The 27839-nt window shown below is 38.8% G+C and overlaps 1 protein-coding gene across 9 annotated transcripts in view; it reads left to right on the plus strand.

The window, feature by feature from the left end:
• TASOR (transcription activation suppressor) overlaps nt 1–27839 on the plus strand; it is a 64021-nt gene that overhangs the window by 13727 nt on the left and 22455 nt on the right. For 8 of the 9 annotated variants that reach the window (XM_031663277.1, XM_017955368.3, XM_031663282.1 and 5 more), the window contains 10 exons: nt 200–291; nt 1383–1544; nt 3540–3664; nt 6344–6375; nt 7409–7514; nt 8904–9007; nt 9087–9190; nt 20969–21041; nt 21128–21199; nt 22765–23466. In XM_031663277.1, the coding sequence (XP_031519137.1) occupies nt 200–291; nt 1383–1544; nt 3540–3664; nt 6344–6375; nt 7409–7514; nt 8904–9007; nt 9087–9190; nt 20969–21041; nt 21128–21199; nt 22765–23466 (1572 nt within the window). The remainder of the gene's footprint in view (nt 1–199; nt 292–1382; nt 1545–3539; nt 3665–6343; nt 6376–7408; nt 7515–8903; nt 9008–9086; nt 9191–20968; nt 21042–21127; nt 21200–22764; nt 23467–27839) is intronic. The other variant, XM_021934301.1, reaches the window with a different exon arrangement.

Consider the following 27839-nt stretch of genomic DNA (forward strand, 5'->3'; position numbering starts at 1 on the left):
TTGTTATTAAATTCATGCTTTATTATGTTTCCAGAAAAAGAGACTACTCATAGGTTCTGAAATGTAAGATCAGTTTTATCTTTTGTTTCTGACTTTCTGCACACTTCAAATTGATCAAGGATAGCTTTTTAAAAATGTCTTTAGTGCTAGTGATTTTGAAAAATATAATCAGTTTCCTTAATTTTTCCCGCTTTTCTAGGTGTCTATCTTTCTAGGTATGCTGATTTATTACAAGCGAATCCTTTGGACACGGGGGCAATGGGTGATGTTGTTATTTTTAAAATAATGAAGGTAATTTAAACTTACACATTTCATAGATGAAAAACTACACTTGATTTGGATTTTAATTTTTAGATGATGCTAAGTCTTTAGAAGATTGTTTAAAAGTTCATGCTTGCTAGTGTTTGGTAGTTAAAGATTCTTTTGAAAATGGTTTATTTGCCATCTTTTTTGTGTGTGTGTTGTTTTTTGTTTTGTGAGACGGAGTCTCGCTCTGTCGCCCAGGCTGGATGGAGTGCAGTGGCACCATCGTGGCGTACTACAAGCTCTGCCTCCTGGGTTCATGCCATTCTCCTGCCTCAGCCTCCCTAGTAGCTGGGACTACAGGTGCCCGCCACCACGCCTGGTTAATTTTTTGTATTTTCAGTAGAGATGGGGTTTCACTGTGTTAGCCAGGATGGTCTTGATTTCCTGACATCGTGATCCCACCCGCCTTGGCCTCCCAAAGTGCTGGGATTACAGGCGTGAGCCACTGTGCCCGGCCTGTTTGCCATCTTTGATCTAAGCTAACCATTCTTAAGAGTTTGTTTTCCTTTCCAAAGAAAGGAATGTAGAGAGTAATATGTTGGTAATATAATTTATGTTAGTGGAGAGTATTATGAATGGAGTTTATATTTACTTGTTATTAAACAAGTTCAATTGATTTTTTTTAGTGATTAACTTTTTCTTACTCCTTCAAATTTGGTAAAAGTGTTCTGTGAGATATTATTTTATTTATTTTTTGGAGACGGAGTCTCACTCTGTCACCCAGGCTGGAGTGCAGTGGCACAATCCCAGCTCACTGCAACCTCCGCCTCCCAGGTTCAAGCAGTTCTGCCTGCCATAGCCTCCTGAGTAGCTGGGATTACAGGTGTGCACCACCATGCGCTGCTAATTTTTGTATTTTTAGTAGAGACAGAGTTTCGTCATGTTGGCCAGGCTAGTCTCAAACTCCTGACTCCAGGTGATCCGCCTGCCTTGGCGCCCACCTGTTCTGTGAGATATTGAAGGGAAAAAATGGTTGGTATAGTTGATCTATATTCAAAGAAGTATTTCATAATATTAATGTTATATAGTCAACAATTAGGTTTAGGTAGACACTTAAAAGGTTTTCTCTATTTTAGGGTAAAATAAAGAGTATATATGACCCCATGGGTGTAAAAAGTTTGGAATCTATGTTAAATAAAAGTGCTTTGGACCCCACACCAAAGCATGAATGTCACGTGTCGAAGAATGCCAATCGAATTACATCACTTTTGGCTTACAGAGCCTATGAGCTTACTCAGGTAGGTACCAGGATCTGTTGTAATTTTATGACCGCATATCTGTTTGTTAACAAATCCTTTAAAATGTCTCCCTTTCAGTTCTCTCTGTCCCCACACCAGTCTAGACTCTGGTTTCTGCATATCACTTCCAGACTCCAGTGTCTGTTGCTGCTGTTTGTTCAGTGTTTTCTGAGATGTCTCAGAAACATACAGTGGCTCTTCAAGGTTACAGGGTAATATTTATAGACTGCCTAGTCTAGCTCTTCCTGCCGGTAGACTGTGGCCTGGTTTTTGTATGATCATTGCCCTCAACACATCTTACTTCGTTTTGAAACCTTGGCATTTCCTGGCCTAGAAAGGTCTCCTGCCTAATACGATATTACTCATCTTTCAAGGTAAAGTTGAAATCCCTTGAAATATCTTAAGTCATAACATTTCGTACTATTGATTTACTTGATAGATATTTTCTATCTTTATTAACATTTTTAAAGATGCAAACCTAGACTTATTTTTAAAGCCTTATTCAAGTATAATTGACATACAATAAACCACACATAAAAGTAACATTTGATGAACTTGAGTGTTAAGTTTTTATATGAGGTTTGACTATAAAGCAATGGTTTTTTTGTTTTTGTGTTTGTTTAAATAGAAATGGGGGTGTCACTGTTTTGCCCAGACTGGTCTAGAACTCCTGGGCTCAAGTGATCTTCCCACTTCGGCCTCACTATTCTTGTTTTTTTTTATTTTAGTATTTTGTTATTTTATTTTGAGACAGAGTCTCGCTCTGTTGTCCAGTTTGGAGTGTGGTGGCGTGATCTTGGCTCACTGCAACCTCCGCCCCCAAGGTTCAAGTGATTCGCCTGCCTTAACCTTCCGAGTAGCTGGGATTATAGGCACCTGCCACCTCACCTAGCTAATTTCTTGTATTTTTTTAGTAGAGACAGGGTTTCACCATGTTGGCCAGGCTGGTCTCAAACTCCTGAGCTCAGGTGATTCCACCTGCCTCAGCCTCCCAAAGTGTCGGGATTACAGGCGTAAGCCACCGCACATGTTCTTTTTAACATTAAAAAAATGTCTATAACCAAATGGACTGTTTGTGAAAAGTAGTAATGTTAACTTCCCTGGAAATGTTCTTTCTTTAGTTATGTAAAATAAAATTTTAAGAACTATTGTTGTGGGCTTTCAGCAAAAATTATATTCATCAAAGTAAGTTGGAACTGACTCATTTGATTACCTTCTGGACAGTAGCAGTATTGGTAGGTGTGAAGTATACATGTAAAATAGTTACTGGCTTTTCCAGAAGGACTTGCAAACTGGCCTTATGTTTTTAAAAAACTCCAGGCATTTTTAGAGCAATAACAACATTATTGAAATCAGGTTTCCCAGGGGAATGGACTTTGCAGGACAATACTACTGTGTTCATAAACTCAGGCATTCTTAAAGTGAAAATCACTAGTCTGCAAGTTACAAAACTGTACTATACTGAATGTGGTGAAGAGGTGAAGGGAAAAGGCTGATGCGTAATGAGAAGAGGGTCAGCTACCTTTGTCACCTATGTTCATATTCTTTTCCGTATCTCCTTTGCTACTTTATTTGCAATTGGAGCCCAAGTGTGTTTTTCTTTTGAAATAGCAAAACCATAGTTTGGTTTAGTTGAGATTGTGTTCTTAGTATTTTGCTTTTTGTATTAGATTGGCTATTCTGAGCTGACCTGCGAGCTTAGGCTCTGTTTATAATATTTTTATTAGGAAACTCCCAGTGGTCAGCTCTTCAGAAGTAAACTTTTGGAATACTTAGTAATACTGTGGGATCTTACACACTTAGATGCAGAATATTTTATATCACAAAACGAATAAAAAGTACTAATTATTTTAGTTAATTTGGCAAGCAGAGCTTAAAGACATTTTTTGTCAGAGGTGCATATATGGTTTTCTATTTCTCAAAAATCAGGCAGATAAATATAAGGTTTCACCTTGCCTTTTAAAAGAAGTTAATTTTGCATTTTCTTATTTTTAGTATTATTTTTATGAGTATGGCTTTGATGAGCTAAGGCGAAGACCAAGACACGTTTGTCCATATGCAGTTGTGTCTTTTACTTACAAAGATGATATACAAACTCCGAAGTTTGTACCTTCATCAAGGTAAGACTTAGGAGTTTTAGACATCATCCACAGTGATACTCTACTACAGATCCTGCACTGCTGAGTTAGGAGGACCATTTTGTTTCTTTCCCATTTTTTTTTTTTTTTAAAACTTCCCTTGAAGTTAGTTGGAGACTGAAGTGTTTACGATGACTTTTAAATGGTCAGTGTGAAGAACAGTTAGTTTACCATGTGGAAATAAATACAAGCTAAAATTTAAACCTCATCCGGTTAATCTCTTCCTTAGAAATGAAGGTTTGTGTAGTTGAGTAAGTGGCAGGTTTTTTTTTGTTTGTTTGTTTGAGACAGAGTCTCACTCTGTCCGCCAGGCTGGAGTGCAGTGGCACAATCTGGCTCACTGCAAGCTCCGCCTCCCGGGTTCACGCCATTCTGCCTCAGCCTCCCAAGTAGCTGGGACTACAGGCGCACACCACCATGCCCGGCTAATTTTTTTATATTTTTAGTAGACACAGGGTTTCACTGTGTTAGCCAGGATGGTCTCCATCTCCTGACCTCGTGATCCACCCACCTTGGCCTCCCAAAGTGCTGGGATTACAGGCGTGAGCCACCATGCCTGGCCAGTAAGTGGCAGTTTTAAAAAGTGAGATTTTGGCCGGGCACAGTGGCTCACGCCTGTAATCCCAGCACTTTGGGAGGCCAAGGTGGGTGGCTCACCTGAGGTCAGGTGTTCAAGAACAGCCTGTCCAACATGGTGAAACCCTGTCTCTACTAAAACTACAAAAAACTTAGCCGGATGTGGTGGCGCGCGCCTGTAGTCCTAGCTACTTGGGAAGCTGAGGCAAGAGAATTGCTTGAACCTGGGTGGCGGAGGTTGGTAGTGAGCCGAGATCGCACCACTGCACTACAGCCTGGGCGACAGAGTGAGACTCTGTCTGTATTTTTTTTAAAAAAGTAAGATTTTGTGTGTTAGCACTCTTGGAAATGGGGAGCTTCTACAAAGGATGCTCATGCCTCACCACAAACCAATCAAATATTTAGTGGGCAGTCAAGGCATTGATAGTTTTTAAAAACTTCCAGGTGATTCTGATTTTCAGCCAGTGTTGAGGACCATTGGTTTCTTTTTTTTTTCTCTTTAGAGACAAAATCTTGCTCTGTTGCCCAGGCTGGAGTGAAAGTGGTGCGATCATAGCTTGCTGCAGCCTCAAACTGCTGCGTGCAAGCCATCTTTCCAAGTAGCCAGAACTACAGGCGTGCACCATCACGTCTGGTTTATTTTTAATTTTTATGGAAATGGGTCTTGCTGTGTTGCCCAGGCTGGTCTCAAACTCCTAGCCTCAAGCAGTTCCCCTGCCTTGGTATTCTAAAGCACTGGGATTATAGGCATGGGCTGCCACACCTGGCTTGACGATTTCTTTCTTTTTTTTTTTTTTGGTTTTCTGTTCTTGTGTTATTGAATATTTCTTACAAGCTCTAGGATAAGGTGACCAAATAGGAAGCAGTTACCATTTTTTCCCCATGTGGTGATTCTAAAAATCTTTTAGCCAAATGGAGTAAGTAAGTTTATAGGGATGTAGGTGAGATGGTCAAATGTCTGCTCATTTTTACTTTGGGTGTCTATACATAGTTGAAGTCATGTATGATATCTATTAATTTAGAAATACTACTGTTTTAAAACCATATATCATGAAACATATATGTACATTTTTGAGGTTGACCTCTTTGTCAGTTTTCCAGATAAAATTATCTTCTCTCCCATTTACGGTCCTTTTTTCATGTAGGTGAATAATCCTTGAAAACCATCTGTAGCCACGGGTACCAATTGACATAGTATCAAGACAGTTGTGGCTTTCAATTTTTGTGGCTCTAAATTTATGATCACTCTGATATATACTTCACTATAGTGTTTTTCATAAGTAGTCTTTAAAAGACATCTAGCACTTATAATTATGAGGTCATGCCCCCAGGAATAATGACTATTAATTTCTTTGCCTCCTCTTTGATTCCATCTCTTGACCTCCATATCATTTCAAAGGAGCATTGATTGAACATCCATCCTTGTACCTTGAATATTCCATGAATGCTCCTGCTTCAGGGCCTCTGCATTTGCTGTTCTCTCTCTTTCCCCAGTAAGCTGCATAATTCATTCTGCGTTTCTTCGGGATCTCCTTATCATTGAGGTTCTCTTTTTTTTTTTTTAACCTCTATACTCTTAATGTCTCTTTTTATAGCACTTAAAACCATCATGATCTGTTACATAACATTGTTTTCTGTCTTCCTCATTAGATTTATGTACGTTGGAACTTTGTTTAATATTATTACCTAGAACTGTGCCTGGTAAATAATAAGAGTTTAGTACATATTTATTGAATGATGAATTAATGTATTTATGTATTGAGGCTGTGTCTTCTAATGTCACCAAAATAATTGACAAGAGACTTTGGTGGACGCTGTTCTCTCTTGATTAATATTTTTGGAAAAAACAGCTCCTTTAAATTTGGGTAAATGTGGTAAAATGAGCAAAGTAAGTACTTCTGTTTTCTCTAAGTAGACTTGGATTTACTAGATTTTGTAATGAGTAGTTTCTTTGTTCTTCCTATCTGGAGGAAGGACTTAACTGTAGTATGCCATTAAACATTGAACTTATATCAAAGTCTTATATGTTAATTTTTATGATTATACTAATGAGTAATTTTTTCTTTCCTTTTAAAAAATTTGTAGATCTAACAGCTTTAATGCAGATAGAAACATAGGTAAGAGATTTGTTTCTTTAGTTTTATAAATGGAAAGAATAAGTACATATAGCAAAAGATTAAGTGCTTTGTATTATTTTTATAATGAATGAAAATCTGCAAAGTATGAAAAAAGTTGTAGCATCAGCATTTGGTTGTCCAAGCATAAGATCCCCTTTGAAAATCTGCTGCTGTGAATAGAGCAAAAGGTTTTAGTACTTTAATTGAAAAAGATAAAAAATAAAACATGTTTCATAACTCAGCTTTTTAAAAGTATTAAATTCACCAAAGGTACAGGATTTAGAAGAGAAGTAGAGAAGATTGAAAGTAGCATTGATGTTAAACTATTTTAAAGTTTCTTCTTTTTTTTTTTTTTTCCTGAGACAGAGTCTTACTCTTGTCCGGGCTGGAGTGTGGTGGCATGATCTCGGCTCACTGCAACCTCTGCCTCCGGAGTTCAAGTGACTCTCCAGCCTCAGCCTCCTCCTGAGTAGCTAGGATTACAGCCGCCACCACACCCGGCTAATTTTTTGTATTTTTAGTAGAGACGGGGTTTCACCATGTTGGCCAGGCTGGTCTCGAACTCCTGACTTTAAATGATCCACCCGCCTCGACTTTTCAAAGTGCTGGGGTTACAGGTGTGAGCCACCGTGCCCAGCCTTTTTTAAAGTTTCTTTATAAGGAAAAGACAATGAGTAGAAGATACAGGACATTGTAGGCATTCATATAATCAACCAGATCTAATACAGTGTCCCTTTGGAGGAAATAAGAGATGAATAATTGTCTTTGCTCCACAACTTTTCTGATAATGACATTTAGACAGATACATTTGTTATTCTTTGCAACTGGAATGATTTTGTCGGGGGATAAATACCTGAAACAAAAATCCTAATATTTGAACTCTTAGTAAATAGAAGTGTAGAAGTATCACTTTTTTTTTTTTTTCCTCCTACTTAAACCTTGTTTCAGATATTTTCCCTCTCATTTCTAATAAATGTGCACTCCTCTGGGCTGCCAAGTGACTAAGCTGTGTCATTATATTCTTTTTATTTAGATAAATATAACTATACCTTGTGGAAAGGACAGCTTTTAAATAAAGGAAAACTTTTGTGTTATATTTCTCTGAGGTCAGCCACTCGTGCTTTTTTGCCTATCAAACTGTAAGTATAAGTAAAGAGCAGTTCGTGGTTGCTAATTTTGTCACTTTCTTGAGCCTTTTTCCTTATTTCTTTTTCATATTTAAATTTTATTTTGGTTCATAAGAACTTCTATATAAATGTTGGTTTGTTTTTTAAAAGGTTGATTTGAAATTAGGTCATTTGGCAATATGAGTCCTCTACCTCTCTGTCTTGATTTGAGGATAGGCTAGTCAGTACATTTACGGCATAAAATTTTTTCTTTATCTTTTTTTTTATTTTGAGATGGAGTTTCGCTCTTGTCTCTCAATCTGGAGTACAGTGGCGCAATATCAGCTCACTGCAACCTTCGCCTCCTGGGTTCAAGTGATTCTCCCATCTCAGCCTCCTGAATAGCTGGGATTACAGGCTCCTGCCACCATGCCCAGCTAATTTTTTTTTTTTTTTTGTATTTTTAGTAGAGATGGGGCTTTGCCATGTTAGCCAGGCTGGTCTAAACTCCTGACCTCAGGTGATCTTCCCGCCTCGGCCTCACAAAGTATTGGGATTACAGGTGTAAGCCACCGTGCCCGGCCTAAAACTTTTTCTTAGTGATTTAAATCTAAAATATAATTTTTTAGTTTTATCCTAAGTAGTAGATATATATTTTTTATTTAGCATTTTGAATATAGTAGACTTAAAAGTTATCTGTTCTTTGTTGGGAAGAGCTTTGATTTGGTGAGTTGAAATATACAGGCTGTTTTCAGTCCTATGCAGCATGTGTTGGTATAGAAAGGTCTAAAATCTTTTGCTTCCATCATTGTGAGCCTTCATAAACGTGTGAAGATTAACAGTTTATACTTCAGTTGTCCTTAATAAAATGACAGCCTTTTAGTTTCTGGCTTAAGGATGGAAGGTTGGAAATACTGCCTGGCTAGCTATCTACCCATGTATATATCTGGACTTCCAGTATCAAATCCCCTTTACTGCTGGGCATAGTTTCTCACTCCTGTAATCCCAACACTTTGGGAGGCTGAGGTGGGAGGATCACTTGAGACCAGGAATTTGAGACCAGCCTGAGCAACGTAGGGAGACTTTGTCTCTACAAAAAGACCCAAAAAAAAAAAAAACCAAAATTACCCTTGCGTGGTGGCACATGCCTGTAGTCCCAGCTACTTTCCAGAGGTTGAGGTGGGAGGATCACTTGATCCTAGGAGGTTGAAGCTGCAGTGAGCTGTGATCGCACTACTGCAGTCCAGCCTAGGTGACAGAGTGAGACTGTCACAAACAAAACAAAAGATCTTTAGAATAAGGTAAGATGTTAGTAGATACGCTCTTTTTTTTTCCCTCAAGTATACTTTTTTGTGTATGTGTTAAGATTGCTAGAGTTGAAAATACGGATAAGGCAAACATGCTTTTTAAATTTTCTTTCAGACCTGAGAAGTTAGATGTTGAAACAGTTATGAGTATTGATCATCTGAAACAGAAAATCCCTCCAGCACTGTTTTATAAGGAAACATACTTAGGTCCAAATGAAGGTAAGGTAATTTAATTTTATTGAAAGGCATTAGAAGCAGACTTGATTTGGATATTTACTATGTATTTTTCTTATGTCAGTTTTGAAGAATGGAATGTATTGCAGCCTTTATGAAGTTGTAGAAAAGACAAGAATTGGAAGTAACATGGAGAGTTTACTGCAAAAACTAGACAGAGAAAAACTTGTAAGTGAAAGGTTTTTTGATGTTTCTCATTCTTTCTTACAAATATGCATATTCATGTATGATCATATTAGTGTTTGAGTTTATTTTTGCCTCTGAAAGTACCATGAGGTGTCTGTCTGTTGCTACTGTTTAATTAACAGTGTTTTACTGTGGCTTCTGGTATTCTTTTCTTTGGGCCATGGTGTCAGAGCTTATGCAAACCAGTCTTTCCCATGGAATATCTTTTTTTTTTTTTTGAGACGGAGTCTCGCTGTCTCACCAGGCTGGAGTACATGGGGTGATCTCAGCTCACTGTAATCTCTGCCTTCCTGGGTTCAAGCAATTCTCCTGCCTCAGTCTCCCGAGTAGCTGGGATTACAGGTACATGCCACCACACCCAGCTAATTTTTGTATTTTTAGTAGAGACGGGGTTTCACCGTGTTGTCCAGGATGGTCTCAATCTCCTGACCTCATGATCTGCCCGCCTTAGCCTCCCAAAGTGCTGGAATTACTGGTGTGAGCCACCGTGTCCGGCCCCCATGGAATGTCTACTTTGTGATTAAGAATGTGATTATCAGGCCGGGCGCGGTGGCTCATGCCTGTAATCCCAGCACTTTGGGAGGCCGAGGCGGGCAGATCACGAGATCAGGAGATCGAGACCATCCTGAACAACGTGGAGAAACCCTGTCTCTACTAAAAATACAAAATTATCTCGGTGTGATGTAGTCTCAGCTACTCGGGAGGCTGAGGCAGGAGAATCACTTGAACCCAGGTGGCAACGGTTGTGGTGAGCCGAGATCCCACCATTGCACTCCAGACTGGGCGAGTGAAACTCCGTCTCAAGAAGAAGGAATGTGATCATCACCATATATTTTTTGAGTATCATTTTCTTACGCAGGGTATATAATATAGTTCAGTAAAGAAAGAGACAGAGTTTCTGTTTTCTCCTGTTATAGAGTGATAGAGTTATTCAGATAGCTGTGGTTTGTTCCAGTAGAGACAGTGGCATATTTGAAAATCCAAAAAAAACAAACATGGTGAGATTGAAGAGATAAACGAACACTAGAGTAGTTGGGGGAAAGTAGTAGGGACCTGTGTCATACAGCGTCATTCAGGCAGTGTTCAAGTGTTTGGAAATTTGGATTTGATCCTAAGAGCAGCAGATTTTGAAGGCTTTTCAAGGGTGTGCATTGAAACTTTGAAAGTGTATGCAACATAAGATCTGTTTTGAATAATTATGTTAATTACTCTGTAGAGAACAAATTGGAGAGGGGAGAGATGAGGTAGAAACTGTTAGATTAGGGGGTGATGGTGGGTTGGATGAGAAAGATAATGATATAAAAAGAGACTGATTTATGGGATATTTTTGAGGTAGGGTCTAATTTAATACTGAAGTGTATCTAGTTTGAGGAGAGAGGGATTGGGTCAAACATCAGATTGTGATGGGTTGAGCAGTGAGTGGAAAATGAATGTGATGCCAATATGTGTAGTTTAGCTGAAGGTGAGGAGGTGGTTGTAGAGAACGGAAGTGGCTGTTACAAGGTTTCTGTCTTGCTAAATGTTGGTCGAAAGTTCCAGGAAAGAGGGATACAACTTTTTTGCACAGGTGTGCCATTTAATACAAGTTTTAGGACAGTTGACTTTTTACTTCTCACTTTGTTGAGCCTCAGTTTCCAGGTAGTCGAATGGCAGTCAAATATCTTTGAGTTTCAGAACCTGCAGCTTCATGTTTAATGGCTATGTCGAATTTAATTATTTTCATGTATATGTGCTTAATCAGTCTCTTGTTTATAAATGGGATAGTCAGATTGCACATAAAACTTACAGGCAGAGTTATAAAACTCTTACGAGTCTGACTTACAGGCTAGAAACCTGTCAATTAAATGTCCTAGAATGAAAACACACACACACACTCTCTCTCTTTCTCTCTTTCTCTTTCTCTTTCTCTCTTTCACTGTCTTTTTTTTTTTTTTTTTTTTTTTAGACAGCCTCTGTCACCCAGACTGGAGTGCAGTGGTGCAATCTCAGCTCTGCAACCTCCACCTTCCGGGTTCAAACGATTCTCCTGCCTCAGCTTCTTCAGTAGCTGGAATTAGAGGCATACGCCGTGACACCCAGCTAATTTTTGTATTTTTAGTAGAGATGGGGTTTTATGTTGCCCAGGCTGGTCTCAAACTCCTGACTGACCTCAAGTGATCCACCCGCCTTGGCCTCCCAAAGTGTTGGGTGAGCCACCGTGCCTGGCCCTTTCTTCTTACTTTCTCACTGCATGTGAACATAATTTTATGTTTATATTACATTGCTTGTTTTCCTCTGAAAGCCTGACTACAATGCAAGCATTCCTCATGATCAAAATCTATTCAGATCCCGAGTTCAGAAAATGAAAGTTGAGATAGTAGGTTTGGATATGGAGAGATACCGAGTTATTCAAATCTATTTGGTTATTGTGTTTCAGAGAGTGAGTATTGAGAATTCGGACAATGAGGGGTTTATCAGAAAATTACAGTATCTTTTCAGTTACCGATAGTGAGGATCAGGAGAGAAAAGATGGCATTTCGTTCCTCACCTGACCAAGTATTACATTATGTTCATGGAATACTGGGTCTTTTCCAGAATCAAGAAGTAAAGTAAAATCCTAGAGCTTAAAGGTTACTAGCATTCCACAAGGATACACTCCCAGAATCTAATGTACCTAGGAATTTTGTGTTGCTATCCCTTTTCCAGCAGGCCTCACTGGGATTATTCCAGCTATAGCTCCTTTATTCATAGTTCTCTTGATAATGAGCAGTGCATTGAGGAATACTGATATTTTAAATTTTGTCCAAGATACGCACACAAGGTTTTCTGAATCGGAGACAGATTTTGTGAATACCCCACAGTGAGTAAAAATGTATTGGCCCTCCTTTGCCTTAGTCCTTGACTCCCTAGGGCATGCAGGCCTAAGCCGCTTGTCCTGAGTAACTGCATACTTCATAGGTAAGAGATGAGGACAAATACTTTCTCTTTGCTTATAAAGGGGGAAGATACAGCTATTCCCTCCTATGCTGAATGTGTCTCTTTGAAATGTTACGAATATTAACACCAACTCTTTGGTATATAAATAAAATCTCTTCAGGAGCCATTTATTTAGCCCTCTTGGACCAAGAGATATTTCCAAATTCCTGGGAACTCATTCCGTACTGAAATGTAAATACCTAGGGAGATCTCCATAGTCTTCTTGGCACCTCTGGACTTAACCTAGGAACCTCTCTTTGCTGTAATCTCTTAATCTACCCCACTTGATGCTCTCAGGGAGATAAAATAAGTTTTATTATTGGGGAGCAGAGCAATTAACTAGATAAATGGCTACAGATCTAAATCTTAAGGTATGCGAAGAGTAAAATATTTGGGGGGGTATGAAATTAAACATTCCCTTATCTTTATATCCTATACATTTTTGTATATTAGAAGGCTAGGACTTTTTGCAGTAGTGCTTAGAAATCCAGGGAAGTTTTTTCACCCAGGGAGACGATAAACGAAGTAAGATTATATTGACTTTATTTTTTTGGGGGACGGAGCCTCGCTGTGTCACTGCACTGGAGTGCAGTGGTGTGGTCTTGGCGCACTGCACTTTCCGCTTCCTGAGTTCAAATGATTCCCCCGCCTCAGACTCCAGAGTAACTGGGATTACAGGCGCCCACCACCATGCTCGGCTAATTTTTGTATTCTTAGTAGAAACGGGGTTTCACCATGTAGGCCCGGCTGGTCTTGACCTTGTCATCTGCCTACCTTGGCCTTTGAAAGTGTTGGTATTACAGGCTTGAGCCATCTTGAGCCGTGCCTGGCCATCTTGTCCTTTCTTTAGTGTATTTTTTATTTTTGTCGGGGTTTCGCTCTTGTTGCCCAAGGTCCAATCTCAGCTCACTGCAACCTCCGCCTCCTGGGTTCAAGCAATTCTTCTGCCTCAGCCTCCTGAGTAGCTGGGATTACAGGCATGCGCCACCACACCTGGCTAATTGTGTATTTTTAGTAGAGATGGGACTTTCTCTATGTTGGTCAGGCTGGTCTCGAACTCCTGACCTCATGTTCTGCCCACCTCGACCTCCTGAAGTGCGGGGATTACAGGTTTCAGCCACTGCACCCGGCCTAGTGTATTCTTTTAATAGAGTTTTAGAATTTTCTGGATACGAGTCTTGCTCATTTTTTGTTAGATTTATCTCCAGCTGTCTTACATTTTTTGATGCCTTTGTAAATAGTATTTTCTTCTTTTTGCGGGCAGGGGGACAGAGTCTCACTCTGTCACTCAGGCTGGAATGCAGTGGTGTGATCTCAGCTCACTGCAACCTCTGCCTCCCAGGTTCAAGGAATTCTCCTGCCTCAGCCTCCCAAGTACCTGGGACTACAGGTGTGCACCATCATACCTGGCTAATTTTTTTTGTATTTTTTGTAGAGATGGGGTTTTGCCATTTTGGCCAGGCTGGTCTCGAACTCTTGACCTCCAGTGATCTGCCTGCCTCAACCTCCCAAAGTGCTGGGATTACAGGTGTGAGCCACCACGCCTGGCCTGTGAATAGTATTTTCCATGGTAGTACATTTTCTGTTTCTTGTATACATAGAAATATAATTGATATTTACATATTGATTTAATGCAGATCAGTGTGAAATTTGAATAACGTTTGTTCATTTTTATACATTTTTGGGGGTTTCTATGTAGAATTCATTATCTGGAAGGTAGATTTGTTTTATTTTATTCCTCTCATCTTTATAGCAGTCCCCCATTATCCTTGGTTTTGCTTCCTGTAGTTTCAGTTACCTGTGGTCAGCTGTTGTCTGAAAATACTATATGGAAAGTTCCAGAAATAATTCATAAGTTTTAAATTAGTTTTCAGTAGTAGCCTAATGCTGCATCACAATGTCTGTGTCATCAGCCTCACTTCCATCTCATCACATAGGCATTTCATCATCTCACGTCATCATAAGAAGGGTGAGTACAGTACAATAAGATTTTGAGAGAGAGACCACATTATGTAATTCTTATTATATATTGTTACAGTTACTCTATTTTTTTGGTGGGGGGACAGTATCTCATTTTGTTGCTCAGGCTGGAGTACAGTGGTGTGATGTGATCATAGCTACTGCAGCCTTGAACTCCTAGTCATAAGTGATTCTCCCACTTCAGCCTCCCGGGTAGCTGGGCTGTAGGTGTATACCACCATGCCCAGCTAGTTTTTAAAATTTATCTATTGTTTTAAATTTTTGTTAGAGAATGAGGTCTTACTATGTTGCCCAGGCTTGTCTCAAACTCCTGGCCTTAAGCAACCCTCATGCCTCAACCTCCCAAAGTGCTGGTATTATAGGCATGAGCCACCATGCCCAGCCTGTTCTATTTTATTATTAATTATTGTTGTTAGTCTTTTAGTATGCCTAATTTAAAAGTTAAACTTTATTATAGGAATGTATACATAGGAAAAAACAGGGTTTGTTACTGTCTGTGGTTTCAGACATTCACTGGGGGTCTCATAACATACCCTCTGCAGATAAGAGGGAACTACTATATATTGTTTCTTTTCCATGTTAATGTGCAGTCTAGGATTTGTAGTAAGAAGCTGAATAAAAATGGTGATTGTGGGCATTCTTGCCTTCTTGATTTAAAGAAAAAAAAATTCTTATAACATTTTACCATTAAGTAGGAAGTTCCCAGTAGTTTTTTATGTTGTAAACATTGCTTCTTTATTTTTTTAACCATGAGTGGATTTTGAATTTTAGCAGATGGTTTTTGTTTTGGGTCGGGGGTTGGATTTATCAAGCTGGTCACACAGTATTTTAGGGTTCTGCAGAGAAACAGAACCAATAGTATATGGTAGGGGGGTATGTAAAAAGAGATTTATTGTAAATAATTGGCTCACACATTTATGGAGGCTGACGTGTCCCAAGATCATATCTTCAGTTAGCAAGCTGGAGACCCAGGAGAACTAGTGGTTTAGTTTCAGTCTGAGTATGCAGATGTGAGAACCAGGACTGCCAATGGTATAGTTCTAAGGCTGGCAGGCTCAAGACTTAGGAAGAGCCAATGTTTCAGTTCAAGTCTGAAGGCAGAAAACAGTTGATTTCCCAACTTGGAAGACAGGAGGAATTCTCTTGTTGTGGGGCTTAGGGTTTGCCTTTTGTTCTATTTAGGCTTTCAGCTGATTGGATATGGCCAACCTACATTAGGGAGGTTGGCCTGCTTTACTCAGTCTATTGATTGTAAACTCATCTGAAAATAACTTGACAGGAACACCCAGAAAAATATTTGATCAAATACCTGGGCACTACATGACCAAATCAAGTTGACATAAAAAATTAACCATCACACATGGTATTTATTCTGTAGACCTACTAAGGTGAGTTATCAGTTTTCCAATATTAAACTACCCCTGCATTGCTTATATAAAAACTACCACCCTACCCCTGCCACAGCTTTTAAAGTAAATTGTGGGGTTTTGTTTTTGTTTAGGAATTTTGTATCTGTGATGATAAATGAGATTGACCTGCAATTTTCCTTTCTTATACCATCTCTATCTTGTTGTTGTTGTTGTTGTTTTTGAAGACAGAGTTTCACTCTTGTCCTCCAGGCCTGGAGTGCAGTGGCACAATCTCAGCTCACTGCAACCTCTGCCTCCCGGGTTCAAGGAATTCTGCCTCAGCCTCCCAAGTAGCTGGGATTACAGACATGCTCCATGGCACCTGGCTACTTTTTGTATTTTTAGTAGAGACGGTGTTTCATCATGTTGCCCAGGTTGGTCTCAAACTCCTGGGCTCAAGTGATCTGCCTGCCTCGGCCTCTCACAGTGCTGAGATTACTGGGGTGAGTCACCAAGCCTGGCCAACTTTTACTTTTTTGAGATTTGTTTTGCTATTTCTGTCTTAAGTCAGAAAAATAGTGAATACTCAGTTGTAAGTACTGCTTTAATTGCATTTCACGTTTTAATGTGCAGTATTTTCATTATTCATTTCTGAGAAATTTTTATTTTTTAGTTTCCAATTTTTTTTTTTTAAACTTTGATATATGATGTAGAGGTATGTGTATAGGGAAACATAGATACTTTCGTCTTTTTTTATTTCTAATTTAATTGCATTGTAATCAACAGTGGTGGTGATTATTTGAAATTTGTTGAGACTTTAAGATCTAGGTAGTTAATTTTTGTACGTGCTCCTTCTGTGTTTGAGTTCTGTGTTTGAGAAAAATGTATAACCTATAATTGTTGGGTGCTGGCTACACAATTCTGGGTTGACAGCTATTTTCTTGCACTTTGACTATGCTGCAGTGTCTTCTGGCTTCTGTTTTTATTTAGGGATTAGCTCTCAGTCTAATTGTTGATTTGTAGGTCCCCTGCCACCCCCTGGCTACTTTTTAAACCTTTTTTTTTTTTTTGTCTTTGATGTTTAGCAGTTACAGTATCTAGGTGTAGATTTCTATTTATCCACCTTGGTATATTTTTCCTTTCATACCTGTGGATTTACATCTTTTTTTCTGGAAAATTAGTTACCTCTTTTATTGTACTTCTCCCTCATTTTCTTTAGCCTGCCTTTTTTTTTTTTTTTTGAGATGGAGTCTCACTGTGTTGCCCAGACTGGTGTTCTGTGGCATAATCATGGTTCACTCCAACCTCCACCTCCTGGGTTCAAGCAATTCTCCTGTTTCAGCCTCCCGAGTAGCTGGGATTATAGGTGTGTGCCACCACGCCTGGCTAATTTTTGTATATTTGGTAGAGACAGGGTTTCGCCATGTTGGCCAGTGGTCTCTAATGCCTGACCTCAGGTGATCCACTGGCCTTGGCCTCCCAAAGTGCTGGGATTACAGGCGTGAGCCACCGCACCCGGCCTGGCCTGTCTTTTTAGGACTCTGAAGAGGCATATTTTCCAAGTCTGTTACCCTCGTCTTACGTTTTCCATCTATTTGTTTCTCTGTACTGCATTCTAATTAACTTCATGGTAACTGTTTTCTAATTTAAAAGTCATATATTTAGCTATGTCTCATTTGTTGCTTTATTTATTGTGTTTCTAATTTCACAGCACATGTTTTTTATTTTTATAAGTTATATTTGAATTTTTTTGGATCTGCCTGGTTATTTCATAGCAAGTTCTTGTTAATTCTTTCGGAAGTATTTAGTGAGTACCTATTATATGCCAGGCAGAGTTCTAGGAGGTGCACATTATATTCTGGTATTCTTTGCTAATATTTTTTTAAGTGAAATAAAACTCACGTAACATAAAATTAACCATTTTAGCCTTTTTTTTTTTTTTTTAATGGGCAGGATCTTGCTTTGTCATCCAGGCTGGAGTGCAGTGGTGTGGTCCTGGCTCACTGCACCGTTGACTTTCTGGGGTCCGGTGATCCTTTTACCTCATCCTTCTGGGTAGCTGGGGCTAAAGGTACATACCATCACACCTGCCTAATTTTTGTATGTTTTGTAGAGACAGGGTTTTGCCATATTGCCTGGGCTGTTCTTGAACTTGGCCTCCCAAAGTGCTGGGATTACAGGTGTGCACCACCGTGCCCGGCCATTTTAGCCATTTTAAAGTATATAATTCCATGGTTTTTTTAGTGGATTCACACTGTTGTGCAACTATCAACACTGTCTAATTCCTGAACATTTTCATCTCAGAATTCACTGTACATTCCCCCTTCCCAATCCCTGACAGCCATTAGTCTACTTCTGTCTCTATGGATTTATCTGCTCTGGATATTTTATATAAATAGAATCAAGCAATATGTGGCTTTCAGTGCCTGCCTGGCTTCTTTCACTGAGCGTAATTTTCAAGGCTCATTGATGTTGTAGCATATATCAGAACTTCATTCTGTTTTATGGCCCAGTATTCTTTCATTGTATAGATAATACCACATTTTGTTTGTTCTTTTATCAGTTATTTCCATTTCTTGGCTGCTATGAATAATGGTGTTAGGAACATTAGTGTAAACATTTTTATGTGAAAATGTTTTTAATTCTTCCAATTATTTTATGTCTTTAAACATTTCATAGTGGATTATTTTACATTTTGCATCTGATAATTCCAATTTTTGATGCCTTTGAGTGTTTGAATCTTTTTTTTTTTCTGCTCAATCTTACTGTAGTATAGCTTATTTCCTTCTAAGCTTTTTTTTTTTTTTTTTTTTTTTGAGACAGGACTTACTCTGTTGCCTAGGCTGAAATGCTAAAGCGTGTGGCACAATCACAGCTTCACAGCTTGAACTCTCAGAATCAAACAATCCTCCTCCCACCTTAGCTTTCCAAGTAGCCAGGACTATAGGCACATGATGCCACACATGGCTACTTTTAAAATTTTTTTTGTAGAGATGGGGGCTTACTGTGTTGCCCAGGTTGGTCTTGAACTCCTGGCTTCAAGCAATCCTCCCACTTCAGCTTCCAAAAGTGCTGAGATTACAGGCATGAACCACTGTGCTTGGCCCATTGTACATGTGGTTTATACTAACTCTTTTTTTGTGGGGGTTGGGGAGTGCCATAGTACCTTTAATGTTATCTGGAAATTTAAAATAGTAGAATCAACTAATTAAAAATCCAGATTGGATTAATACTTTTTTTTTTTTTTTTTTAAAGAATAACCAAACAGTTAAAATAGAGGCAACAGGAGCACAATTTCCAGGATTTTTCTTTTCTGCAGAGCTGAATGGATTTCTTTGGGCTGAAGCCACAGATACAACTGCTGAAGGCCTCTGTCTGCCTTAGTGTTATTTCTGATTATAGATTGCCTATACTCCATGGATTTTTAGAAACATTGGGACCCCTTAAGTACAGGAATCTTTAGGTTACTAGTAGTGGAATTTATTAAACCTAGTATTTGGAGTGAGTGAGAGGTTAAAGGCATCTAATTGGTTTTCGTCAGTGAGCACAAAACATGAAAATCTTACTTGTGCTTCCTAACTTTTTATTTCATCAACTAGGAGTTTGGCCAAAATATTAAAAGAAGTATATTATCTAAAATATTTTAAATAAAAGTATTTGTGTCTGAAACAAATTTTTCAGGTATGTTGTCCACTTGTAGTATACTCTAAGAGACTTAGCGTGGCTATAAATGGTAGCCATAAGACGCAGTTAAATCTCTTGCAGAGCCAATACTATATGTCAGCAGTATGATGTAACTTGGCCTGAGGATTTTTTAACCTTGGCCCTGGGATTTTTAGGATACAAGGCCACTGCAGCACAGATGTAACTATTAGAAACCTTACAACAAAGTTTGCCCTTACAAGATTAAACTTCCTTTATAAAAGAAAGACCTGGTAACTGACCCTCACGGAATACAGGCAGTAAAAATGGGGAAAGATGCCCCAAAGTTTAGAGTGATCTTCAGATGGAGACCTTCCTAGTCATTTGGTCATCTGACCCCCTGACTGTATCTGGCCCATGCCACCAGCCTGCTTCCACTAAAATAAACTTTGAGCAACAGGTATCTATGACTGATTTTTGGCAGAGATTGAACTGAAGGAGAAGTTGACCCTGGAGAAGGTGATCAACTAAGACTACCTGAAACCCCCCAAACACAATACCACTTTACTTTTGAGTGTTCAGTGTTTTTATTAAATGTGAATTAGTAGCACAGTTACTTTTTGTCCTCTGAATTATTAGTTTTTATACAGACATTTTACTGGAATTGTTTTAGTAGGAATTTAGGTAATACAAGTTTTCTTTCAGAACTCAGGTATCCTTTTGTGTTCAGTTGCCTTGCTCAGTTTCTCATTTACCCAAAACATTGTGAACTATTGCAGTAGCCCCTGAAATGAATTCTTTGCATTAGATTGTTTTTCTGCCGCCTCCTGCACAGTGCTGTCAAGTCTTTTTTGTTACTGTTGTTTTAAGGAAACACTAGCTCAAAGGTGTATGCTCTGAAGGACATTCTTGGCCAACCTGGCTTCTGGTCTTTTTACAGCTAACCTATGATCTTTCATTCCAGACTTGTCTTACACATTTATCCTAGTCTGTCCTCACCCTCTTGCCAGTGATAAATAACTGTGATGTTTGTAAACTGTCCATTATAACTAACCTTTGCTCATGGTGTTGCCTCTACTGAAATGTCCTTCCCACAATCTCAGGCTCTTGTCAGTGTACCCATCCTTCAAAATCCACTTTTGATACACTTTCAGTAAACCTTTCTTGACCATCTTTTACTACTGTAAACAAACTGTATTTTTCTATTTCTGTTATTTTGTAAATCTCTTAGGGAACTTTTCTGTCTTATGTAGTTACTGGTATTTCTTGTGTTACTCTCTACCTAATTATAAACTTCTTGTGATCAAGGATCTTGTGTTGCTTGTATTTGGTTATCTCTGGGCAAATTGCCTTACATGTGAAAGTGTTCATGTAATATGTGTGCAATTCGATTATGGAAACACATTGGGTTTGCGATTAGTCTGAACTCTTGCAACGCAGTGTTTCAAAGCCTGTTTTATATCTAGCATCTAGCACATTACTTTGGCCACTAATAAACATATTTTTTTAATTGATGACGAAAATATTTGAAGTCTTTAGTTTGGTCCATCCTTGTATTTTAGCTTCAGGGAAAAATTAACGTGGTTTTGCAGTTAGGGGAGTTCTTTCAATAACATTTTCTCGTTAATGTTATGAAAACCAAGGAATTTTTATTTGATTGGAATCCTGTTAGCAGAGTTGGTAGAAAGAGTTAATTAATTCATTAGCAATATTTTTTTCTTAAAAGATGATTAAGAACTCTTTTTCTTTACAATTAGTAGAAAATGCTGTGTGTCTGCCTTATGGTGAATAATAATAAAGCAGATACAACTTCTTCCTTCCCCTCAAAATACAGGTTCTTGTTAAACCTTTGGGAGACCGAGGATACCTTTTTCTTCTCTCCCCTTATCAGATGGTTCCTCCATATGGTAGGTGGTCTCTCTTTAATTTTTACAATTCTTTCTTAACTTTTTAGTTAAACACATTGCTAATGAGTTTGGCTTCTGTTTTTTAGAATATCAGACTGCCAAGTCTCGAGTCCTACATGCTTTGTTTCTATTTCAAGAACCTAGAAGCATAGTTACTTGTAAGTTCTTTGAATATCTAAATCTAGTTACTTATAGATACTTAACATTTCATTGAAATTTTCCAGATAACTCACTAAACATTTTGCCTTTCTTACATGATGTTTCAGGAAATACTGGTGGTTAAGAGGTAATTAGCAATAAAAGACACAAATTATATGACTTTTTTTTTTTTTTTTTTGAGACAGTTTTGCTCTTGTTGCCCAGGCTGGAGTGTAGTGGCGTGATCTCGGCTCACTGCAACCTACGCCTCCCGGATTCAAGTGATTCTCCTGCCTCAGCCTTCTGAGTAGCTGGGATTACAGGGCATCCACCACCATGCCCGGCGAATTTTTTGTATTTTTAGTAGAGATGGGGTTTCACCATGTTGGCCAGGCTGCTCTCGAACTCCTGACCTCAAGTGATCCACCTGCCTCGGTCTCCCAGAGTGCTGGGATTACAGGTGTGAGTTACTGTGCCTGGGCAACGATTTTTTTTTTTTTAACTGTGAGAAATTAATTTGTGTATATCAGTGCTCTCATAAAGCTTGATTATAATTGTTATAGTACTGTAGCTTAGTTATGAGGGTTACTTATTTATTTATTTTAGATATAGGGTCTCACTCTGTTGCCCAGGCAGCGGTGTGATCATGGCTCACTACATACAGCCTTGCCCTCCCTTCTAGGCTCAAGCAGTCCTTCTGCCTCAGCCTCGAGTAGCTTGGGATTACAGGCGTGTGCCAGCACACCTAGCTAAATTAAATTTTTTTTTTTCCGTTAGAAGCAGGATCTCACAATGTTATCCAGGTTGTTCTTGAACTCCTGGCCTGAAGCGATCCAACTATCTCAGCCTTCCAAGCTTTTGGAATTACAGGCATGAGCCACTGTGCCCGGTCTGTGAGGGTTTTGTATGATTATTTTTTAGCTTAGTTTAATTTTGCATTCAAATTTTAGTAACTCTAAAGCATAATTTGCCAAGATAAATATTAGACCATTCAAAATTAATAAGAATTTTTGGCGCTGATATAAGACAAGATTTGTTAACCACCTTTTCTAAGAATGAACATTAATACTATGTATTAAGATAAAGTTCCCACTAATGGCTTTATTTCACTGTTGGATTAAGGATGAGTTTCTCAATTGTGGCTACTCAGCATCTGCATATCTGTTCATGTGAAGTTAGTTACTACTTTATACGAGGAAGGGATGACATGCAGGACTGTTTTGCTTGGAGCCTCAGATCTTGTTCTGTCTCTATTTCTTCTTACATGTTGCTTGCCACTATTTGAATTTCCTGGGGGCAGTTGGAAGTGAAATCGTCAATGAGTGGGTGATTTTTCCTTTAAAAATGTGTTCTGCTCTTTCGTTTGTTTTAGTTTCTTACTGGCCTATTACAGGTTTCTGGACTTTTAACAAGCATGCTATTCATATATTTGCTATATTGTATGTATATACTAGGGTACATACTCGTCTGGTTCAACATTAATGTATAAATGTTTTTACACTTCTTTGGCAATATTTAGATCTGTATTTGATTAGTTTCTTGATTGCTAACATGGTTTGCTTTTTTTTGTTTGTTTTATTTACAGCACAAAAAGGTTCAACCAATGCAGCACCAAAGGAGAGGCATGAGAGCATGCCAGATGTATTAAAAATAGCTCAGTTTTTACAATTTTCTTTGATTCAGTGTCGAAAGGAATTTAAAAATATAAGCACTATAAATTTTCATTCTGTTGTTGAAAAGTATGTAAGTGAATTTTTTAAGCGAGGTTTTGGTTCAGGTAAACGAGAGTTTATTATGTTTCCATATGATTCACGGTTAGATGATAAAAAGTTCTTATACTCAGCTCCCAGAAATAAATCCCATATTGATACTTGTTTGCATGCCTATATTTTTCGGCCTGAAGTGTATCAGTTACCTATTTGTAAATTAAAAGAACTATTTGAAGAAAATAGAAAACTTCAACAGTTTAGTCCACTTTCAGATTATGAAGGTCAAGAAGAAGAAGTGAATGGTACAAAAATGAAATTTGGAAAACGAAATAACTCAAGGGGTGAAACCATTATATCTGGAAAGCAAAGATCATCTCATTCTTTGGATTATGATAAGGATAGAGTCAAAGAATTGATTAATTTAATTCAGTGTAGGAAAAAGAATGTGGGTGGGGACTCAGACACCGAAGATATGAGAAGCAAAACTGTCTTGAAGAGGAAGCTTGAGGATCTACCTGAAAATATGAGAAAGCTCGCCAAAACCAGTAATTTATCTGAAAATTGCCATCTGTATGAAGGTAAAATATCAGATTGCTCTTATAATAACAACCAAAAATAAAGTAGTTCTGTTCTTTCCTGTAGTAGAGGGGCATATAAATTAAAGCCTGAGGGCCAAATTCAGCCTGTCCACTATTTTTTTAAAGAAAGTTGTATTTGAATACAGCCATATGTATGTAGCTGCTTTCATGCTGTAATGGCAGAGTTGGCATTGGCACTGAGACTGTATGGCCCACAAAGCCTAAAATATTTGCTACCTGGCCCAGTACAGGAAACACTTTACAATTCCTGCACTGGAACATCAGATTTCTAAATTGTTTGGTTTATGTTAACATGACATAATAATACTAATCAGAGCTCTTGTCCTTTTATATTCCTTAATTTGTATTTTTCAATGGTTATTATTATTGTTTTTTGAGACGGAGTCTCGTTCTCTCGCCCAGGCTGGAGTGTAGTGGCACGATCTCAGCTCACCGTAAGCTCCACCTCCCAGGTTCACGCCATTCTCCTGCCTCAGCCTTCCGAGTAGCTGGGACTACAGGAGCCCGCCGCCAAGCCCGGCTAATTTTTTGTATTTTTAGTAGAGACGGGGTTTCACCATGTCATCCAGGATGGTCTCCATCTCCTGACCTCGTGATCCACCCGCCTCGGCCTCCCAAAGTGCTGGGATTATAGGCGTGAGCCACCACGCCCGGCCATATTCCTTTATTTTTATAGTTGAAGAAGTATAGTATTAGAATATTAGTATCTTTTAGGCTGTTGCATAATGAAAAGGAACCTTCTGAATTTGAAAATAAAATACGCATACACGTATTCTTTTATACCCCAAGAATCTAGGAATATCTTTGGGTTTTTCTTTTTTTGTTGTTCTTTTTTCCTTTGTTTTGTTTTGGTTGACAGAAAAAGATAAGACAGTAAGGTGCTTGTTTTAAGTGTGTTTGTTTCAATATTGCAAGTCAGCTAAAACACTTTTATCTGGATTTTTAAGATCTTAACACTACTAGTTCATAAGCACGAAATGAGTTCTTTTGCATTCAGAGAAAGTTGACCTAACAATCCACATTTCCTGCTGCTGTTGCTCCTCTGAGTGATTATGGCAGAACTGAGTATTCTTAGGTTTTTTATTAAGCAACTTGTCTTTTCAAATTCAGCGTGTCTTAGTCTAGGTTAGTCAGATCAGTGTCTTTTCACACTTTTGCTCTTAGCAATCTGTATTTGTATCCTCACTTTTCACTTTCCTGCTCTCTTTATTTATTTGTTTTTGCGACAAAGTCTCACTCCATCACCCAGGCTGTAGTGCAGTGGCTCCATCTTGGTTCACTGCAACCTCTGCCTACCTGGTTCAAATGATTCTCATGTCTGAGCTTCCCTAGTAGCTGGAATTACAGGCACGCACCACTGTGCCTGGCTACTTTTTGTATCTTTAGTAGAGACGGAGTTTTGCCATATGGGCCAGGCTGGTCTTGAACTCCTGACACCAAGTGATCTGCCTGCCTTGGCCTCCCAAAGTATTGGGATTACAGTTGTGAGCCCCCACACTCAGCCTGCTCTTTTTTAACTTTTTTATTATATGGTATTCAATATGGTAGCCACTAGTCATATGTTGTTATTTAAGTTTAAAATGAAATAATAATACATTTCAACAACCACACCATTGTATTAGTATAGAGAGAGAACATTTCCATTATTGCAGAAAGTTCTATTTGACATTACTGTTCTTTGCAGTAACTATCATGTTTTCATTAGTTAACCTGTGTGTCTCTCTTTCCAATGTTGTTATTCCTTGTCCGTGTTCTTTATCTCTTTGGTGGCCTTCCTGACTTACTACCTTCTTGCACCCGTTTCAGTATCATGTTCTTCTCAGTATTGCTTTGCTAATTTACTACCAATCTCATCTTATATACTTGCCTTTTAAAGCTTTGTTATAGACTATCCATGTCCACCCATGTTTCCCACTCTTCTCTCACATGTGTTGGTTAAGGGTCATCTCTCTCTGCCTAGAGTATGTCATGGTCAGTCTTTTATTTCCCTCTTTTTTTTCCTGAAGTAGCTTCCATTTCTTTCAAGCCTTATATCTTTGCAGTTCATATTTCTCCTCAGCTTTCCGTCTGTTCTCCTTAATGATCTCCTCCTTTAGTTTATGCTGGATTTGCAGTCTGCTGAACCCGTTAGCACTTAATTGTCTTATCTTGTTGACATGTCTTGAGAGTTTTGTTTACTGTGTGCTAGGTACTTTATGTATATGAACTCATTTATTAATAGTTCTTGAGTAGTAGGCATTATTATCCTAATTTTGCAGATGAGAAAATCGTCTCAGATAAGTTAAATAACTTTACCAAAAGTTATGAAGTTAGTGGCACAATCCAAAGTCGGTTCTGACTGACTCCAAAGCATTGTTCACAAACTGCTGCGTTTCCTGTCACTGAGCACGTAATATGCACTGAATAAATAAGATACTTATTTTTTGGTACTGTTTTTGTTGGTAACCAGTTCTGTGTATGTGGAAAAAATAGTTGTAGGTAAAAATCAGGCTTCATCAATAATTAAAATGATGAGAAAGCCATACTAATTATAATAGGTCAAATGAGAAATGTGGCAGAAGAAGGAGGGTATATAGCTTAACTGAAACTAGTGACTGTCAGACTTGCATTTTTAGGTGTTTCTCACTTATTTCTTTTCAAGTAATTTTGCATACTTTGTTTCTGAAGGTAGAGATTTCAAAGTTGTATTCTAACTTTTTTTTTTTTTTTGAGACGGAGTCTCATTCTATCGCCCCGGCTGGAGTGCAGTGGTGCGATCTTGGCTCGCTGCAAGCTCCGCCTCCTGGGTTCACGCCATTCTCCTGCCTCAGCTGCCCAAGTAGCTGGGACTACAGGTGCCCACCACCACACCCGGCTACTTTTTTGTATTTTTAGTAAAGACAGGGTTTCACCGTGTTAGCCAGGATGGTAATCTCCTGACCTCATGATCCGCCCGCCTCGGCCTCCCAAAGTGCTGAGGTTACAGGCGTGAGCCACCGCACCTGACTGTATTCTAACTTTTAAAACACCCTGATCTTGATTTGGTGGTGAGCCCAGTCATTTTATGAGGTAACATCCTAACCCATTCCCACCACCCCTTATAACTTTTAACATAAACTGTTTTGTGGTACAGTTTATATCAGTGTACCTATTTAAGCGCACAGTTTGATGAGTTTTGACAGCTGTGTAATCACCACTTCAGTATATAGAACTTTTTTTTTTGTGATGGAGTCTTACTCCGTCTTCCGGGCTGGAGTGCAGTGGCCTGATCTCGGCTCACTGCAACCTCTGCTTGCTGGGTTTAAGTGATTCTCCTGTCTCAGCCTCCCGAGTAGCTGGGATTACAGGTGTGCGCCACCATACCCAGCTAATTTTTGTATTTTTAGTAGAGACAGGGTTTCACCATGTTGGCCGAGCTAGTCTCGAACTCCTGACTTCAGGTGATCCACCCTCCTTGGCCTCCCAGAGTTTTGGGATTACAGGCGTGAGCCTATAGAACTGTTTTTTTTTTTTTTGGAGACGGAGTCTCGCTTTGTCACCCAGGCAGGGGTGCAGTGGCACGATCTCGACTCACTGAACCCTCTGCCTCCTGGGTTCAAGTGATTCTCCTGCCTTAGCCTCCCGAGTAGCTGGGACTACAGGCACATGCCACCATGCCCAGCTAAATTTTTGTATTTTTTTAGTAGAGACGGGGTTTCACCTTGTTAGCCAGGATGTTCTCGATCTCCTGACCCTGTGATCCCCCCGCCTTGGCCTCCGGAAAGTGCTGGGATTACAGGCGTGAGCCACCGTGCCTGGCCAGAACATTTTTATATGTTGCTTTGTGTTCTTTGTTAGGTAGCTCACCCCACTCTGCTGCTGATCTGCTTTTTGTCTTTAGAGATTAGTTTTGCCTGCTCTATAAAAAGTTGACATAATTAGAATCATACAGTATGCACTCCTTTGTTTCTGACATTTATTTTTGTTGTGGTACATTACACTCAAATTAGAAATCCTAACTCAGACTTCACCCAATCCCTACCCCAACCCAACATTAAAGCACATGACTTTCTGAATGTTTGCTCCCTTTACAAGTTTTAAAATATATTAGTTGTTACAGATTATACAGATTTATAGTGCATGCATGGAACCATGTCTTAACGTATGTGCATGGAACCATGTCTTAACATGTTTCCTCTTATAATGCTTTTTCTTGATGCAAATTTTGTGGAGATTTCTTCAAGGTGATTTTATGTCTGTAATATCCTAGCTTCATTATGAATTTAAGTAATCTAGTCATTCAAGATAAGGTGTAGATTTTAAGTGTGTCTGCCAGTGCCTTAAGGACAAAATATAGTAGGTATGGAAAAGATAGAAATCAAATTAAGTCATTT

This window comes from Papio anubis, chromosome 2 (genome assembly GCF_008728515.1).
Source record: "Papio anubis isolate 15944 chromosome 2, Panubis1.0, whole genome shotgun sequence".
Lineage (NCBI taxonomy): Eukaryota > Metazoa > Chordata > Mammalia > Primates > Cercopithecidae > Papio > Papio anubis.